Consider the following 18,011-nt stretch of genomic DNA (forward strand, 5'->3'; position numbering starts at 1 on the left):
AGTCCATCCTCCTGTCCTTTTGGATGAAGCACTTGCGGGTCATTCAGCTGATCCTTTGCCACTCCAGTTGATCATTGTAACTCAATCTTGAAAATGACTCGGTTAATAATTTCGCAACGATGTCATCACTATCACTGAAGTGAGCCATCATGAACGAACTTATGCTAATCATAAATCTATCAATCATAAATCTATCGATTAGATTTAATAAAAACATAAATAAAAGTAGGATAGACATGTGGATATTATCCGGCTGAACAAAACGTGCATTTATCTAACAGGTTCGTTTTCCACAGACCTTATTTCGAGGTATTTTCCAAAACCCTATGGAGAAATCCCGTTGCTTTCTGTCGAGGGAATCCGAGCGAAGCTTACTTCCGGGTTTTAGGACGCGTCACTGCACCACTTGCATAGACTTCACAGCGGGCGGAACCTGTCATAAAGTCCGCGAAAATAAAGCCCGCCCATTTAGAGGGAAGATATGATTGGTCAATCGTACTGTCATTTGATAGTACTCTCTCATTGAGTTACTATAGCGGGCCCTCTGTGAATGTAGAGAGGGACCAACAAGCTCTCCCGTCTTCACAGAACTCGTAGAGACGGCATTTAACCCTTCACATTCCAACAGAAACTGAACAGGCAGATTCGAAGGATTTATTTCTTTGGAAATATTATTTTAAATACAATTAAATCAAGTTATTTTGGTAAAACTAATGAAAAATGTAACAACAAAAAAATATAAAAAATAATATTTAAAAAAAAAATGTTGTTTTTTTAATGTTTTCAAATATTATTTTTTAGAATATCTTAGGCCCTCACAGAGGGCCTAGAGGGCCCTGACGGCTCGCCACTGGCATTACAAAAGTAACGGAGTTACAGTAATATATTACTTTTTGCTGTAACGAAGTAATGTAACGCATTACTAATGAAATGTGGGTAATATATTACCCGTTATAATGCTCAGTAACGCAGTTACAACACATTTTAACCCGAAATTAAATGGTGTTTTGTTTTTTAACAACGTACTAACATAGCGAGACATTCCGACACCAGACAAATTGTGCGGGTAGATTAGTAAACCTGGTGTGTTTACCCTTCAGGCTTCGCGTCGGGATCTTCGGGCAGTTGAATGTCATGCACCCTCTATTCAAAAAGAGAACGGAGCGAAAAATACTAACAACAAATTGTGTCAGGTGCGCGTGACCTGCTCCGCTGCGCGTGCATCATTTCCAAAGTGCTTCCACAGCAGTGACACACATCTGTGGATAATCATTTATACGAAAATGGTTAAAGCAACCATCACTAAAGGCCAGCAACACTGCATCTACTGCAGACCGTAGCAACAGGTCAGATGGGGACATCACGTTACCCTCCGTTGTGGATACTAGCTTACTCCCGCCTGACTCGCCGCCCTCAACCCCGGAGCAGCACTCTTCATCGCCCGAAACACCGCCACCCCTCTGCGGCCCGCAGGTGCCAGCCAGGATACCACGGCAACACAGAGCCTGCCCAGGTAGATCTAAACAAGTACCCGCCTGTACAGTGGGGTTAGGCGGTCATTTTGCAGCTCGTGGTATACAAATAAACAAGGGCTAGAATATGTGAAAATAGTGCCATATTCTGCCATGCCTGTAGAAATGTTGGGTCAAAAATAATGCATACAATCGTACAGATGCCTTCACCACGAATGGCTACAAAAAGATGTCATATCCCAAGCTTATCAACGAGCTGATGTTGCAGCTGAAATATTCTCCAGGTCACAAAGTCAACCTCACATGATGATGATGTGATCCAGTTTTCAAGCACAGTAAATATTCTCTTCCCAGAGTATATGATGGGACCAAAGAGATGTTTAGTACATGGTTTTAATCATACTTTTGCTTTTCAATGTTTGCCATTTCAAACCATGAGCTGGTTTAAATAATATTTGCCTTGATTTACAATATCTTCTCATTTGTTTTATCAGTAGAGTTTTGAAGCTGTTGTGCTTTTCTTTGCCACAGTCCACTTTGGAGTGTATGAGTTATTTCAGGATTGCACTTTTAACTCACTTGAAATGTTCTCACTTGCTTGGTTTCAAAACATAACAAATGTCATCATCTGTTCACTGGGACCATCGATGCTATTTCTCATTGCTGTTGCCGGCCACTATTGCTCATGTAAACCTGCTACTGCTGCCCCCCTGTAACCTCAAAGGCACCCGGAGTCATGTTGTTCTGGAGCCGGGCCTGCACACGGCCACATACTAAACACACTACAGAGCCCATTCCGTGTCCTGTTAGTGTTTACTTCCTGTCTGCCTTCTTCTGGGGATTTATCTGACGTCCAGCGCTCCGTCTTTTAACCTCTTTTCCTTTCTCTTTCTGGATCCTCCTTAGCAACCTTCATTAGAGTCCTTGACAGCGGTCTGTATTAACAACGTGTCACATGTTAAGAGTTTACAATCAGAATCGAGTATTCAACTATGCCGTGTAATACAAGTTGTTAGTAGCCTTAAGGGCCTACACAGTTGTTATGCTATACCACATGGCCCTTCACTGGATGCATAATGAGCTGCACTAAACTACATGTTAGCATTTAAAATACCCAATAGCCATTCTTTTGCGGTTATTTTGGTGAAAGTAACTAAAAAAGTAACTAAAGTAGTGTAACTCATTACATTTCAGAGACAGTAATTTTGTAATGTAACTTAGTACTTTCAAAAGAGAGTAATAAGTAATATGTAATATATTACATTTTGGAAGTAACTTGCCCAACACTGCCTGTGTGTGTGTGTGTGTGTGTGTGTGTGTGTGTGTGTGTGTGTGTGTGTGTGTGTGTGTGTGTGTGTGTGTGTGTGTGTGTGTGTGTGTGTGTGTGTGTGTGTGTGTGTGTGTGTGTGTGTGTGTGTGTGTGTGTGTGTGTGTGTGTGTGTGTGTGTGTGTGTGTGCTTTACTGGGAGACATTTTGCCGTTGCAAACGGGTAATATATGTACAAACAGTATGCAAAATGTTATCTTTAAACATAACATTTTGCATACTGTTTGTACATATATTACCCGTTTGCACAACAAGAACATGTCATACAATTTTTGTCTTTTGTTATTTTTTTACTATCGACTGGTTCTTTTATTACTTTACCCAGTATTTGTTTTTTGACATTTTACGAACTAATCTGAGTCAATTAAGTGCAGCTGTGTTGATAGAGTAGCTCAGGTGAGGGGAATGAGGCAGGGGTGAATGCAAGCAACTGATTGGCTGAGGAGACTGTGGGAGCAGGGAAAGACTGAGGAGGCTAATTCAGAGCAGGTGGGTAGATTGCGAACGGAGGGAAAAGAAGCACAGGAACAACACACACACACACACACACACACACATATACACACACACACACACACACACACACACACACACACACACACACACACAACCCTACAGAGGACACAGGAGAATAGTGAAACACAATGAGACAATACGGAGGCACAGCCAGCAGTGACACAGGATCGACAAAATTCCAATCGGACCCCTCTGCCCTCCCACTCAATGACCGCCATTTGTAGTCACACTTACAGCTAAGTAAAGCACTTTTCTTTAAGGTGTGGGGTAGGCAAGCTTCAAGGATAACTTCACTTTCTCTGGCAGAGACAGAAAGCATCCTAACTTTTTGTTAGCATCCTTTTCGAAACAAAATAAATCCAAAGAATCTATTGTGTAATTTTTGGAAATATTTCTTGTTTTTAATTCGATATGTAAGAACTGCTTGGTTTTTGCAACAGTTCCTGTAATATAAAACACATTTTTGCTGATTTTAAATAAATATATGATTTAGGTTGAGCAGTTACAACTAAATATTTGCGTTTGTACTGTGCGTGTTCCATGACTAACGCAAAACAGCATTACACATGGCCAGTAACCCCTGGATTCCACCGGGTCCGTCTGCAGCTCTGCCCGATCTGCAGTGCGCATGTGCGAAATGATCCGCCATATTGGACAACTCCGTACGGCAACCCAAGAAGGACACTTGACACAGTGGCTTTTGGCAAAGCTCAAAAAGAAAACTTGAGAGGGATGAGTTATTGTTATTACAACGTGACTTCACTATTATTTAACAACTCTTTTATTGGGTACATTGTCAGAATAAGTGAGAAATGAATTTAACTTCTGTTAGACAGCCATCATACTGAATACATATTTACTGTGAATGTATGCAAAAATATATGGCATATAGTTCCACCATATCTGCACGGCCTACCAGATTAGCACGGGGTCCGTTACGCTTACTAATGACGTCACGCATTGGCTGTACGGCAACCCAAGAGGACATTTTACACGGCCAAATTCCGCAAAGAATATTAAAAAATAACAATCGACAGTGAATGTATGTTAGTGGAACTGTGTCAGGAAAGTGAAGTGATAATTAAGTAATGTTATTGAAGAACTGAAATGCATAAAATTGAAAGTTAATATGTATCATATCCCTCCGAAATATGGTCGTAGACTTTACTGATGATTTAGAATGTATTGAAACTCCAGACTCAACGTAAGAGCTTGTCCCTCTTCGGGGGGTGCTAACATTTAAACATAAACTTTATTCTTTACTTTCTCCGTCTTTATGATATCAGATACCGTCATGTTGTTTCCATAGCAACAATAACTTCCTGTCAACAGCTCCTGTTTCACCTGCTTAATACAGTTATCAAACAAAACCGCGGCGCAGCCGTAACGCAGCGCAGACGGACCCGGTGGAATCCAGGGGTAAGCGTAGCTAGTTATGTCAACATAGATGCAGACTAGATGTTCATGACTGTACAGTGTACACAGATCTTTCCAGATGTCCTATTAGCTATATGAGTATAAAAACCAACAGGAATAGGAAGATGGAATAAAGGAAGACCTCCTAGATTTCACACTGTTTTAACTATTTGATTGGATCTTGATCCTCCCACCTCCTCTTTGCTTCTCTTTCTGTGAGAAATTAGATTAGACTCACAGCGAACTCTGCTCTGTGCAACTTCTACTCTAAAGCTGCTTGCTATGGGCTCAGTATACTGCCAACTATGTTGAATGATCATGCAGCTGGCATTTGGTTTTATTAATTAAATTGTTTTGCTCTCCATTCTGCTTATCTGTTAAAGCTTGTATATATAGGCTAAGACTACAGAGATTCATTGAAAGGACAGTTTATGAATTCCTTGCATCCTTTGTGGGATCGCTCTTCTTCTGCTCCATTAAGGATGGAATTATGGAGTTTTTGCTTCTATTTTCGATGTACTGTTCATCAGAAAAATAACTGGGTGGCTAGCATGGCCGCTGAAACGCTCCAACACAAACTCACGAACCCAAACATTTCTGCAGAGAAAGAGAATGACAGCAACAAAGAAAGAAAGAAAGACAGAAATGTGATCAAAGAAATCAGACGCGTGCGTGCGTGCGTGCGTGCGTATTGACGGACGGTCAGGGCCCCTCCCCGTCGCTATATTACGTACAGGTACCCCTTGCCCGTCAGGCTTCTACGGGCAGGGCGTCCCATAGACCTTCATTGCGGACAGCGGACCCCTTGACCGTCAGGCTTCTACGGGCAGGGCGTCCCATAGACCTTCATAATGCCTATTTTAAGGTTAATTTGGCCATTCAAATGCGTTTTGATGTCATTTTATGCGAGTAATGAGCTTTTATTTCTGATTATTTGTGCAGTACATGTACATGATGTCTAGTTTGCTAGTTATGACGAAGATTACTTCATGAATGTGTACGATGTGTACACATTCATGGTTGCTAAGGTGGTTGCTATAGACGCTGCAACAGCTCCCAGACCACGTGATCAACAACAATGGCCAACCTTCGTGTTATTCTCGGTGGAAAATGCCTATTTTAAGGTTCATTTGGCCATTAAAATGCGTTTTGATGTCATTTTATGCGAGTAATGAGTTTTTATTTCTGATTATTTGTGCTAACGTTTTTTTGGTGGAAATGTGTTTTTTCACAGCAAAGTCACCCCCTGTACTTGGACTTATTGGGAGAATCTAAAGGCAAGAACATCCCAAATATTAATTTAGGTCTTTATTGTAGACCTTTAGTGTTGCCGTCTGTGAGGAAAATACATGGGGCTCAGAGCCTCGTATTTTTAAAATCTTTTTTTCCTTCTAATTTGTTATTCTTTTCAAAATAACACACTGTTATTTACTCACCAATAACACACAATTATCCTTGCTTTTATTAATTGGTTTAATTCCATAATCTCGGTCTTTTTTGGTGTTCGTCAGGAACTGAATTTCAAAATAAAAATAACCGGAAACAGACGTAGCATTTCGAGCGATTACCCAAGATTCTCAGCTATGCTGATTGGATGTTTTTAGCCGCAATGCATGCTGGGATTTGGTGTTTATATTATATGAAATCCGGAAAACATTTTAAAAGAATAAAATAATACTTAATTCCGAGTGCTCTTGCTTTTCTCTTTGAAAGTCATCACATAACGGCATTGTAATACACGGTTCGGCTGTATTAAATATTACAGATCTGCCGTAGTTCTTTATTTATAGCGCCCTGATGAGAAGACCTTTGGAAAAACTGAAGAAATGCCGCCGAAACTGAATACTTGACGTGGATCATAAATATATCAACAATTAAAAAACATCTTCAATTTCTCTTCACACAATACGTCTCCTTGCAGTATCAACACTAATTCGGCTGACTTTTACATTTGATATAATTCATAGATAGGTTATATTTACACCATAACGGTGCACAGCTGATATAAAAGGACTTGTCGATTTTAAAGATATTACTGATTTGAATTGGATTGAATTTTGAATGTAAGAATGTAAATACTGAGTCTGAAATAGTATAGAAATATGCTGTAAAATTATGTGAAAGCATGAATAAAACTACACATCTTCAGATGTTGTACATACAAGTGTCTGTGTGTACCTTGTGTGCACCGCCTAGTGGTTAAAGCACGTTATTGAATTATTGTTTTTATGTGTTTATATTTGAGTAAAAAAATATTAAGAGTAAATATACTTTCATAGGGGAAAGTAGAAGGTCTGTGATAGAAATATAGAATATAAAAAATCAATAAGATACTATAAGTGATCTCTTCAATAAAACAGTTTAGTGCATGATGTACAAAGATATTAATAGGAGGAGGTGCAAAACAGAAAAACGAATTAACCTTTATTTAAACATTAAATAACAGATTAAGGTCTTGCTTTCCTGCAATGTTAACTATGTTGAAGCACTTATTTTAACTGATATTATACATATGGATTATACTCTTATGTATGTAGATAGAATAAGAAATGTGCAGAATATGACAGTTTAATGGTGGAGGTACACACACATATTGATAGATGTCTTGTAATTCACTGTTGAGACCTGTGACCCAAGTTTTTCATTCATTGCATAACTACACCGTAGTTGTGTATATGATATGTCAATAAACCTTTAAAATCTTGAAATCTTGAAAGGGATGTGCAAAATAGCCATAATATATAGTCTTTAATTAACTATTAGTAGAGAATAACGAGTAATTAATATACTTTATTACTCGTTTCCATTAATGTCAATTGCAGATACATGTTTAGTCTTCTCAAGCACCAACTATCAAATTAAATTAAAAATTAAAATTAAAGTCTGATTTAAGGGTTGTTTATATTTCACATCATTAATCAGAATCTGCAAAGTAACTCTAAGTTTAGTGGAGTAAAAATACCAGGTTAACCTCTGAATTGTAGTGGAGTAGAATTACAAAGTATCAATGAGCTGTCATGTGGGTATATATTAATGCTATATATTAATGCTGCGCATTATGGACAGCGATTTTCACCCATTTATAAATTATATGTTTTACATTTGATAACACCAATGTGTTTAATACTGGCAACTTCTAATTGTGGGAAAAACAAAAACGTTCAGTAGAGAAGTCCCATAGAACATTTTGCGAAACACAATAGTGTAGTGTGTAGTTCTGGGGGGCGTTCGATTCCAGTTTTGGATAGTCTGGCGTGGTTTCGTTCCATTTCAAACAGCTGTTTGACGCTGAGTAACCTTGGCGCACTGCCACTCCAACATCCAATCCCAGACCTTGAAGAGTAATCACGGGGACTGTAGTCCTAAACGATAGCTGGGGATTATGGGTAGTGTAGTGTCTTCGGCCATCCTAAACTCAAAAATGTTGACAATCGCAATGATGCTCGAAATGTCCCTTATAGGCCTACGTCTGTTTCCGGTTATTTTTATTTTGAAATTCAGTTCCTCATGAACACCAAAAAAGACCGAGATTATGGAATTAAACCAATAAATAAAAGCAAGGATAATTGTGTGTTATTGGTGAGTAAATAACAGTGTGTTATTTTGAAAAGAATAACAAATTAGAAGGAAAAAAAGATTTTAAAAATACGAGGCTCTGAGCCCCATGTATTTTCCTCACAGACGGCAACACTAAAGGTCTACAATAAAGACCTAAATTAATATTTGGGATGTTCTTGCCTTTAGATTCTCCCAATAAGTCCAAGTACAGAGGGTGACTTTGCTGTGAAAAAACACATTTCCACCAAAAAAACGTAGTAATCTTCGTCATAACTAGCAAACTAAACATCATGTACATGTATGATCTGGGAGCTGTTGCAGCGTCCATAGCAACCACCTTAGCAACCATGAATGTGTACACATTCATGAAGTAATCTTCGTCATAACTAGCAAACTAAACATCATGTACATGTACTGCACAAATAATCAGAAATAAAAACTCATTACTCGCATAAAATGACATCAAAACACATTTTAATGGCCAAATGAACCTTAAAATAGGCATTTTCCACCGAGAATAACACGAAGGTCGGCCATCGTTGTTGATCACGTGGTCTATGAAGGTCTATGGGACGCCCTGCCCGCAGAAGCCTGACGGTCAAGGGGTCCGCTGTCCGCAATGAAGGTCTATGGGACGCCCTGCCCGTAGAAGCCTGACGGTCAAGGGGTCCGCTGTCCGCAATGAAGGTCTATGGAACGCCCTGCCCGTAGAAGCCTGAGGGGCAAGGGGTACCCTGTACGTAATATAGCGACGGGGAGGGCCCTGACCGTCCGTCAATATGTAACGGGATGGGAGTGAGAACGTGTGTGTGTGTGTGTGTGTGTGTGTGTGTGTGTGTGTGTGTGTGTGTGTGTGTGTGTGTGTGTGTGTGTGTGTGTGTGTGTGTGTGTGTGTGTGTGTGTGTGTGTGTGTGTGTGTGTGTGTGTGTGTGTGTGTGTGTGTGTGTGTGTGTGTGTGTGTGTGTGTGTGTGTGTGCTCATTCATTTACGTATTTGTACTTATGCAAGTTGAATTTAATACCATACATTTTACAAGAAGATAACTGGAAACGGCCATCAATGCAATTCCACATGCTTCCTTGTTACATAAGGGATCTACATCCCCTATACTGTTCAAATGGGCCTTTACAAGTGTATTTAAGTAATTTGTATGTTGCTGCTTTAACTCTACTGTTTGACCCTTTGTATTTGGACTCTATAGGCACAGCTTTTTAAACAAAAACATTGTATATCATTAGAAAATATATAGGAAGTGTGTGACAACAATGCTCAATCCTGGCTCCAACTAACATGCAACATTCATTTTTTAACCATAACCATTACTCTCTTCCACTGTTCAATTATTGTAAGATTACATTATCTCACCTTCTTTGAAGGAAGGATCAAGGCTTTTGGGGGAAATATCAACAATACTACCTTTTTCCTAAACAAAGCGTACATTTCCAGAGCAATTTCTATGTTTGGTGGCTTATTCAAGAAGCGAATGTGAGTTTGTAAATTAAATTCAGATGGACCTCTACTTTTTTTTATGCACACTACTTAAAGTATTCCCCTGTATATGCAATACCGTTAATATTTTGTTGTGCTTTTCCGATCTCAAAAGCATATTTGTCATATCAGCTTTATGATGCTGTCTTTTGAAAAAAAAGGTTATATATTAAAGGATGCTAGTTAAGTTATATATAACACAAGTACATTTAATGGGGTGTTAATTCACTGACCATTCTTTTGATATTATTAAAGTAAGAAATTGCAGTTTTAAGGAACCATAGTCATTAAACTATACTTCAAACATAGGCATGAATTGGCTCAAATAAGAAAAAGAAAATTATCAAACCTTTTTTCTATTTAGTGTAGAGAGTAAGAGAGTGCAAAGTCAGCATCATTTTGAGATTGTCGGGGCCATTTTCCTCCTTTCAGGAAAGACATTCACAGTCACTTATTCGTGTAATAACTTCCACAGGCTTGAAAATTGCCTCAGCTGGCGTCCACACCATATGCAAAATGACTGCTTTGTGAACCGTACACACAGGAAGTAGTAAATGGGCTGTAACTTAAAGGGACACAGTGTACTATAATGCTAAGAGGTACATTAGAGACCTCACAGCTATCCCTGGCTTAGTCAGTCTTAAGTCTCTGTCTGAGCTGCGGTTTCAACATGAGTCTTGATGCAGTCGGAGGAAGGTGATCGTTCATAAACCTGGTTCAATGTCTTCTGTTCGTATTTTTTCTCAGGCTGCAGGCTTGGGTTTTATTATGTGATTAATAATGTGCTCCATCTGCAAACAGAAATCCTGGGTCCCATGAGTATATACTGCATCCATAAAGGCAGTTAAAGTTAAAGACTTTAGCTAGCTAATGATAGCATAGACAACAAATATGTAATAGTCCATCACCAAGCTCATTATTTACTACTCCTTGGTAAAAGGACAAGTGAGAAATACCTTAAGAAAAACGAGTCAAGGTTTGCATCACATTACATGGCTTATTGTTGGAAGAGGATGTTTAAAAAGAAATGTTGCCTAGACGTTTGCCTACTGCTAAATGCAGTACACCAAAAATGCACAACCCATACTATTCTTCGAAAATCAAGCTTTGGCTAAGAACTGAGAATAATCGTACTGTAGTTTATGCTACAAACTTCGGATTTAATAGAGAACGAGATGGTGTGATGTCAATTAGATGCACTGGTAAGTATTACAAGCAGATGGGGCACACAAGCCACAGCCATGCGGTTTTGGTTGTATTGATCTGTGTTTAGATATATGCTTTCCTGCTGATGACTCAATTCAGTACGCCTAATTATGAACACAGGACTCAGGTGTGCAAAGGATTCACTGGTTTTATCCACATTGAAGCAGAAGTGGCTATTCTGCGCCGCTGTGCTGTTGATTAAGCTTGACATGATGAGAGCAGAAGAGCTGCCTGGATTAAAAAACTGCTGACTCCTCTCCCTCCATGTTTTCCCTCCCCATTTTCTTCTTGCTCTTTCCCATCCCTCCATCATTTGGTTCATCCTTCATTCATTCAAGGGTCTCTTGTGATGTTGCTTATGAAAAAGAGGGATAGACAGGGGACTCATTAAAATCAGCCCCCTTCTCTTGCTCCCTATCTCTCCATCTCCCTCTCGCCATCTTCATCAGATGTAATTATGGCAGCACAAGTTGGGTGGAGCCTGCACAGCAACAATTATACTTTCAATCTCCTTCCGCCTTAGCTATTCAAGGAACGAGACCTACATTTTCAAGCTGATCAGAGAGAGAAAACAAGAAAAACAGGGAGAACAGAAGCAGAGGAGGAGAGGAAAGACAACTACAAAGAGAATATGTTAAGGGAGGTGTCAGGCTGTAGTCGCTGAGTTAACAGAACGTGGGATCAGTAATGCCGTCAAGCTAGAAAATGCCAGACTGCAAAGCAGGCTGGGACAGCACAGTGGGAGGAAGTGCTTACAGTAGTTAGGGTACGCGACTGAGGCAGACATTTTTTTCTTCCCTTCAATTCAAGAAGCCAACTTGTCCTCAGGAAAAAAAAATCAAGAGGAGGGAGGGGGTAGGGGGTTCAGTGGATACAGACGGGGTGATACAGTACATCTGCGCATTGCATTGTGGGAAGTAAAGGGGATGGGAGAAACGCTTGAAAACGTGCACAGATTTACTAGCTTTGGTCTGGCTGCAGAGGAGCTAAGATAGCGCGATTTATGGCAGCTGTGGCAGATGCAAAGCTACAGTAGGACAGACAGAACGAGAGCAGGTTGACTCAGAGAGGAGCTGTGTGTGTTTGCAGTCGGGAGAAATTAGAGAGCCAAGCAAGGTCCGGACACAAGGGAGTATCAGCTCTCATCTGGAGGAAGAAGAGAAGGAAGGAGAAAGACATGGAGAAAAGGATGAGGAGGAGGGGTGATGCTTTTTATTTTAATTTTAGATGCTGAGAGGTGTTTTCGCATTCATGTCATTTGACTGCGAGTGTCTCTTATTATATATGTTTGTGTGTTGCTTATGTCACTTGATGTGCATCCCTCTTTGGATTTATATGTGTGTTGGCGAGAGATGTGATGCTTTTTCAGGTTGCGGTTCGGCTCAGCAATCACTCAGCGCTGCAGTCAATTTGCAGACAATTTACCTTTCTCTCGCTCTATTTCTGGTTGATTAAAACTGTTCTCTCTGCATGTTTTCCACAAGACTTGACCATATTCTGTGTGTAGCCATCCAAATGTACTCTGTCTAATATCTTCAGCTTTGAAGTTGGCTGAATGAATACTGTGGGCCATGTGGATTGGATGAGACTCCTGTGCACCCTGTCTGAGTCAGTGATGATATTTAAAGTAATCTACAGCAATCAGCTTCAAAAAGGAAGTCAATTAATCATACTGATGTGTTACATAAATAGTTTGCTCTGTCTCCATACATTATCTTTCCCTCCTTCTCTTTGCTCCATTTGCTTTAACTTTTACAACAACTGGTAGCTACAACCTCTTCGACCTCAATAACCCAGTAAGCCAAGCAGAACCTTGTTTAAAATGATATTGGAGATCCCGAAAATCCCAAATATGACATGCTGACATTGGGGAACTATGTATAGCTGATGCAAAACAGACCAAGAATACTTCCATTATGATGGATTGGTACTGTTGTACTGTTTAAAATACTTCACTCAGTATAGATAATCAGCTTCAATGAAGAGTCGGCACAACCTGATACAGAAAATATGAGTGTGATTAGATTTGAGGAAAAGTTTTAATAACATGAAACCTTTTTGCTCTCTGTCTGCAAGGTCCAGGAGTGGCTGTGTCTGAATTGTCAGATGCAGAGAGCTCTTGGCATTGATATGACCACGCCTCGCTCTAAGAGCCAAAAGCAGATTCACTCCCCATCCCACCAAGCCAAGCCCATAGTCCAGCCTCAACAGCCCACACTTCAGCCAATAAAGCCGGCAGCAGCAGCACAGCCCAAACCTTTGGCGCAGAGTCAGCCCACCCAGCGGCAGCAGCAGCAGCAGCAGCAGCAGCAGCAACAGCCCCATCAGCAGCCTCAGTCTCAGCCCTACGGCCAGACTCAACCCTACTCCCAGTCTCTTCCTTACAGCCAAAATCAACCCTACTCCCAAAGTCAACCCTACTCCCAATCCCAGTCTCAGCCATACGCCCAGTCTCAGCCATACTCCCAGCCCCAGCCCCAGTCCCAGCCCCAGTCCCAGTCCCAGCCCCAGTCTCAGCCATACTCCCAGCCCCAGTCCCAGCCCCAGTCTCAGCCATTCTTCCAGCCCCCAGTCCCAGCCCTACTCCCAGCCCCAGTCCCAGTCCCAGCCATACTCCCAATCTCAGCCATACTCCTCAGCCCCAGCAGTATCCCCAGTCTCAGCCCCAGTTGTACCCTGCATCCAAGCCAGGACCCCAAAATCAGCCTCATAATTCCCCAGGATTGCAGAGACAACCAAACCCTGGCGGCCAACAGACCCAGACTGGGTCCTTTCAGCAGGGCATGAAGTCCGACCAGTACTCCCAGAGAGGCCCTGGAGCTCCAGGAGCTGCTGGAGGTCTCACAGGAGGCCTTAACCAGCATGGGGGTCCAAGGATTCCCCATCCTGGAGCCGTGCCTCTCCCTGGCATGACCAAGGCACCGTCACAGCCCGATTTGGGTCACGGTTCTCCAATGCACCAGTCTGTAGCGCGTCACCATGACCAGACCAGGAGCGCTGGTTCATCCCCAGCCCACAGACCCTCAGAGTCAGGCCCCTCCTCCTGCCCAGGACGGCCTGACCAAACTTTTCGGCTTCGGGGCATCGCTGCTCAATCAGGCCAGTACCCTGATCAATGTTGACCCGCTAGCCGGCGCCTCCACCCAGCCAAGCCCTGCACGGGGCAAGGTGGTGTTTCAGTAATACGACTGCTGACAACAAGCAACAGCAAGGAACCCCTGCGACCAAACCATTCAGTATGGGGGGCCCTCATGCGCCGAGTCAAATGGGTGGCCCCTCATGCCCCGAGTCAAATGGGTGGCCCTCATGGCCCCACTCAAATGGGTGGCCCTCATGCGCCCACTCAAATGGGTGGCCCTCATGCCCCCAGTCATATGGGTGGCCCTCATGCACCGGGTCAAATGGGTGGCCCTCATGCCCCCAGTCATATGGGTGGCCCTCATGCACCGGGTCAAATGGGTGGCCCTCATGCACCGGGTCAAATGGGTGGCCCTCATGCCCCCAGTCATATGGGTTGGCCCTCATGCACCGGGTCAAATGGGTGGCCCTCATGCGCCGGGTTCAAATGGGTGGGCCCCCATGCACCCAGCCAAATGGGGGGGGTCCTAGGATGGGTGGACCGCAAGCACCATCTCAGAAGCAGCAGACCACGTCGCATCAACATGGAATGCCCCAACAGCAGTCACCCGCAACCATCAAAAGGGCCGCAAGGACAACAGCATCAGCAAACACTGCTCATCTGGAGAAAGCGCTGCAGAAGCAGGCGCCCGTGGTGGCACCCAAGCCTGCTCCAGAGCCTGAGAAGCCAAAGTGAACTGTCCTCTTGTGTAAAACGGGAGCTTGAACATCGGCAGCTCCGACCCGCCCACTACAACTCCTGTACAGTGTGTCACAGCCAAGTGTGCAACCTGTGTGGCTTCAACCCCACGCCACATCTGGTGGAGGTAAGAGAACAAACATGCGGTACAGTGTTCACACAAAGAGCCATAATCACATTTTCAGATGTTTTCAAAGATAATATTGTACATAGCCATTTTGGATGAAAAAAATTGTGGGGCAAAAACTACATTCCAAAGATGCAAAACCATTTCCTATTGACTAAAGTTCAACAATAATCTGACTGGGCACAAACATATTTTCCTCAACTTGCTGTTCTACTTCTTAATTCACTGTTTGTTTGTGCGGTCTGCGTGAAAGTCTTGTCTTGACCAGGGTACTGCTTTTGAATAACACACTGGAGGCAAAAGAGTGTCTATAAGCTAGTAGTTAGTTCTGTGACCACAGTCCCTATCTTTAAAGTCAATTCTAACTGCTGCAAGCTTCTGTCAAATGACAACAAGCAGTTATTTGCCAATTGCTTCGGGCCCTACTTACTGTTTTTTTCCATACTCTGTGCACTTGACGTACAAGCACTGAGCTATCCACACATAGCAGCCTTGCAAGCCAAATACAATTAAATCAGTATATTCAAACTATTCCTTTTTGGCAACTGACCCTTAATTGGGGGATAATGGTAAATAACAACAGCAAACACTAACAGCATGTATTAATGCAGAATTATATACATATTTTCTAAGTTTCTTAATACCACTCGAATCACATTTTTTTGCTGCTACCGGCAGGTGGGACTTTGTCCCACTTTCCCAAAAGGAAAGACTGGCCGTTCACAAAAGCACAATAACTGTAATTTCACACACAATTCAGAATCATCCCTGCCCAGACAATCGATACCATTCAGCACAAATATAAAAGCTATTCATTCCACTGTTGGACTTTCTTCCTCTTTACTGCATCGATGCAGTTAGACTGAACCTCTGAGGAATGAACTGTCTCTTCTCCCTTCTTCTGCTTTTATCATACTGAGTATTTATAGACCTATAGTACGTTAATTGTTCTGCTTCTATTCAATATGTAGCAATCCTCCACTAGACTTTTGCTTTAATCTTTAATCCCCCACTTTCTTGTTTATTTATTGTCTTGGGTATAAGGCTCTAAAGGTAGACGTATATCTATAACTTCATGCACCTCCACCTCTGTACTTGGATATACTTAAGCGTGATTTTAATTCATTAGGCATACCCTTGGTAATTGAATAAGTACATCATATGATTTTAATTGTATACACCAATTTATTTAATTTTAATGAAACAAATATACCTAGCATGCGCAAATGTCTCTATCAACCTTTTAATCTATTAATTTTAATTTGAGTCTGTACTTAATTGTTCCTTTGAGCTTACACAATGGTACTTATTTAAGAGTAAGGCAACCAAAGTTACAAAATATGAATCAGTGCCCTGTATTGGACATTCACATCTTCAGAAAACAGATTAGTAATTATTCTAAATTATGCAAGATTTAAAAGAAATATCTGATGAGAAATGTAACCAATCAAAGATTAATGTTTCATTCCTCTGTGCCATAATCTAAAGATACCCTATTAAAGCTCAGTTCAACTCCTGAGATGTACTATTCCATGGGTGATAATGACAAAGATCACCAACAATCCAGCTTGCTATTCAGATAGATGTACTTAAGCACATTGGGACATAACAAAGGGATTCTCAGCCAACTGCCATTAAAGATGGCCACATGCAACCACTGAAATTGAAAACAAGCTTAGTTTATATCAACACACAGAATGGCTTAAGAAGGATTTTTTTGACACGGCCTCCAACAATCCATCTGGCTGTTAACCAGTTGAACCCCGAGCCTGTTTTTTCAGGCCTCAGGCTCGAAAATGACATTCCCAGAACAAATGACCATAACTTCACTTGTAAAAGGGTTAAATTAATAATCTTTTTTTCTCAAAGCAATGATAAACCTGTGAGTTGGATGTAAAAAAAAAGAATCAATATAGAATTGTTTATTTTAAAGGTAAATTCAGATTGAACATAGTAAAACATTTTTAATTATAGTGTCCGTCCAAAAAAAACAACATTACTTACTGTATAGTTGAAAACCACCCTTGAATCCAAACTATAAACCATATAATAAGTACCCTGTATCAAGATTGATGCAAAACAAGTGACATTTGACCTTTTTTAGAGAGGTTTAGCAAAAGAAAAACACTTTCTGGGGTCATTTGGGTGCATTTTCCATATCTCTGGCCCCCCTCAATCGATTTTGATGATTGACACCTCTTTTTAACCGTTAGAGCCAATAGAATCGAGTTCCTAAAATCCATCTAAACATACCCATTGGTGAATGAGTGATGCGTAGCCAGAATGCCCAAAACCGGAAGCTGTCATACACTCTGGTAGCTCTCATAGTAACTATGAAAACTCCGTTATTGACATAAATATGAAGATGGATTATCAGTAATCATTTCAAAGTGACACAGACACATTGGATTAACCTATGGATTAACCTTCAGCAGAGTTTTTATCGTTGTAATGCCATTCAACATAACTTTTGATCAGAAACAGCAAAAGACATTTCTCCCGTGTTCGCTCCATAAAGCTACGTGGTGTGATGTATGTGTTTGCTTCCCCTGTCACGAGTTCCGATCGCTCAGTGATGATACTTATATTTCTGGAATCTGTGGAATCTCAGTTTTGCTAATCGACATATTGTCTGTGCAGATCCGATAAGTAATAAGGGTATTTTACCGTGAGTTCTGTGCTAAGTGCGTCAGCATTTTCTTTTGCTCACTTAACTGACGAGTGAAGACTTCTGTTCACAAATTTCAAGAGAGGCACGACAAGCCTTTTTTTTTTTGCATAATAGGAGGGTGAAGAAAGATCAGAGGGAAATATGAAAGGTGAAATGAGGCCAACATTCTTCGATGGACATAAAAGAGGAAGAGATTGAGTTCGATGAGGGGGAGAACAGATGGACAAATGAGCGATAGACTGAAGTGCAAAAGGCAAAAGAATGACACAGAATGAAGGTTCAGAGAGAAGCTTAATCACAAAACACAGACCATCCTTTTCCAGTTATGCTTTCTTTCTATCCTCCAAACTAATTTCTGCTCACAAAACAATGCTATGAGTGGTAAAGGCCAAACTACTTTCTCACCTCCTCTT

At 41.3% G+C, this 18,011-nt stretch overlaps 1 protein-coding gene across 1 annotated transcript in view; it reads left to right on the forward strand.

The window, feature by feature from the left end:
* Positions 1–18,011, forward strand: part of bsna (bassoon presynaptic cytomatrix protein a) — a 215,663-nt gene that overhangs the window by 90,832 nt on the left and 106,820 nt on the right. The window contains 5 exon segments of the mRNA XM_034086861.2: positions 13,060–13,493; positions 13,556–14,003; positions 14,005–14,157; positions 14,159–14,257; positions 14,259–14,927. Of these exon segments, the coding sequence (XP_033942752.2) occupies positions 13,060–13,493; positions 13,556–14,003; positions 14,005–14,157; positions 14,159–14,257; positions 14,259–14,927 (1,803 nt within the window).

This window comes from Pseudochaenichthys georgianus, chromosome 7, assembly GCF_902827115.2.
Source record: "Pseudochaenichthys georgianus chromosome 7, fPseGeo1.2, whole genome shotgun sequence".
Lineage (NCBI taxonomy): Eukaryota > Metazoa > Chordata > Actinopteri > Perciformes > Channichthyidae > Pseudochaenichthys > Pseudochaenichthys georgianus.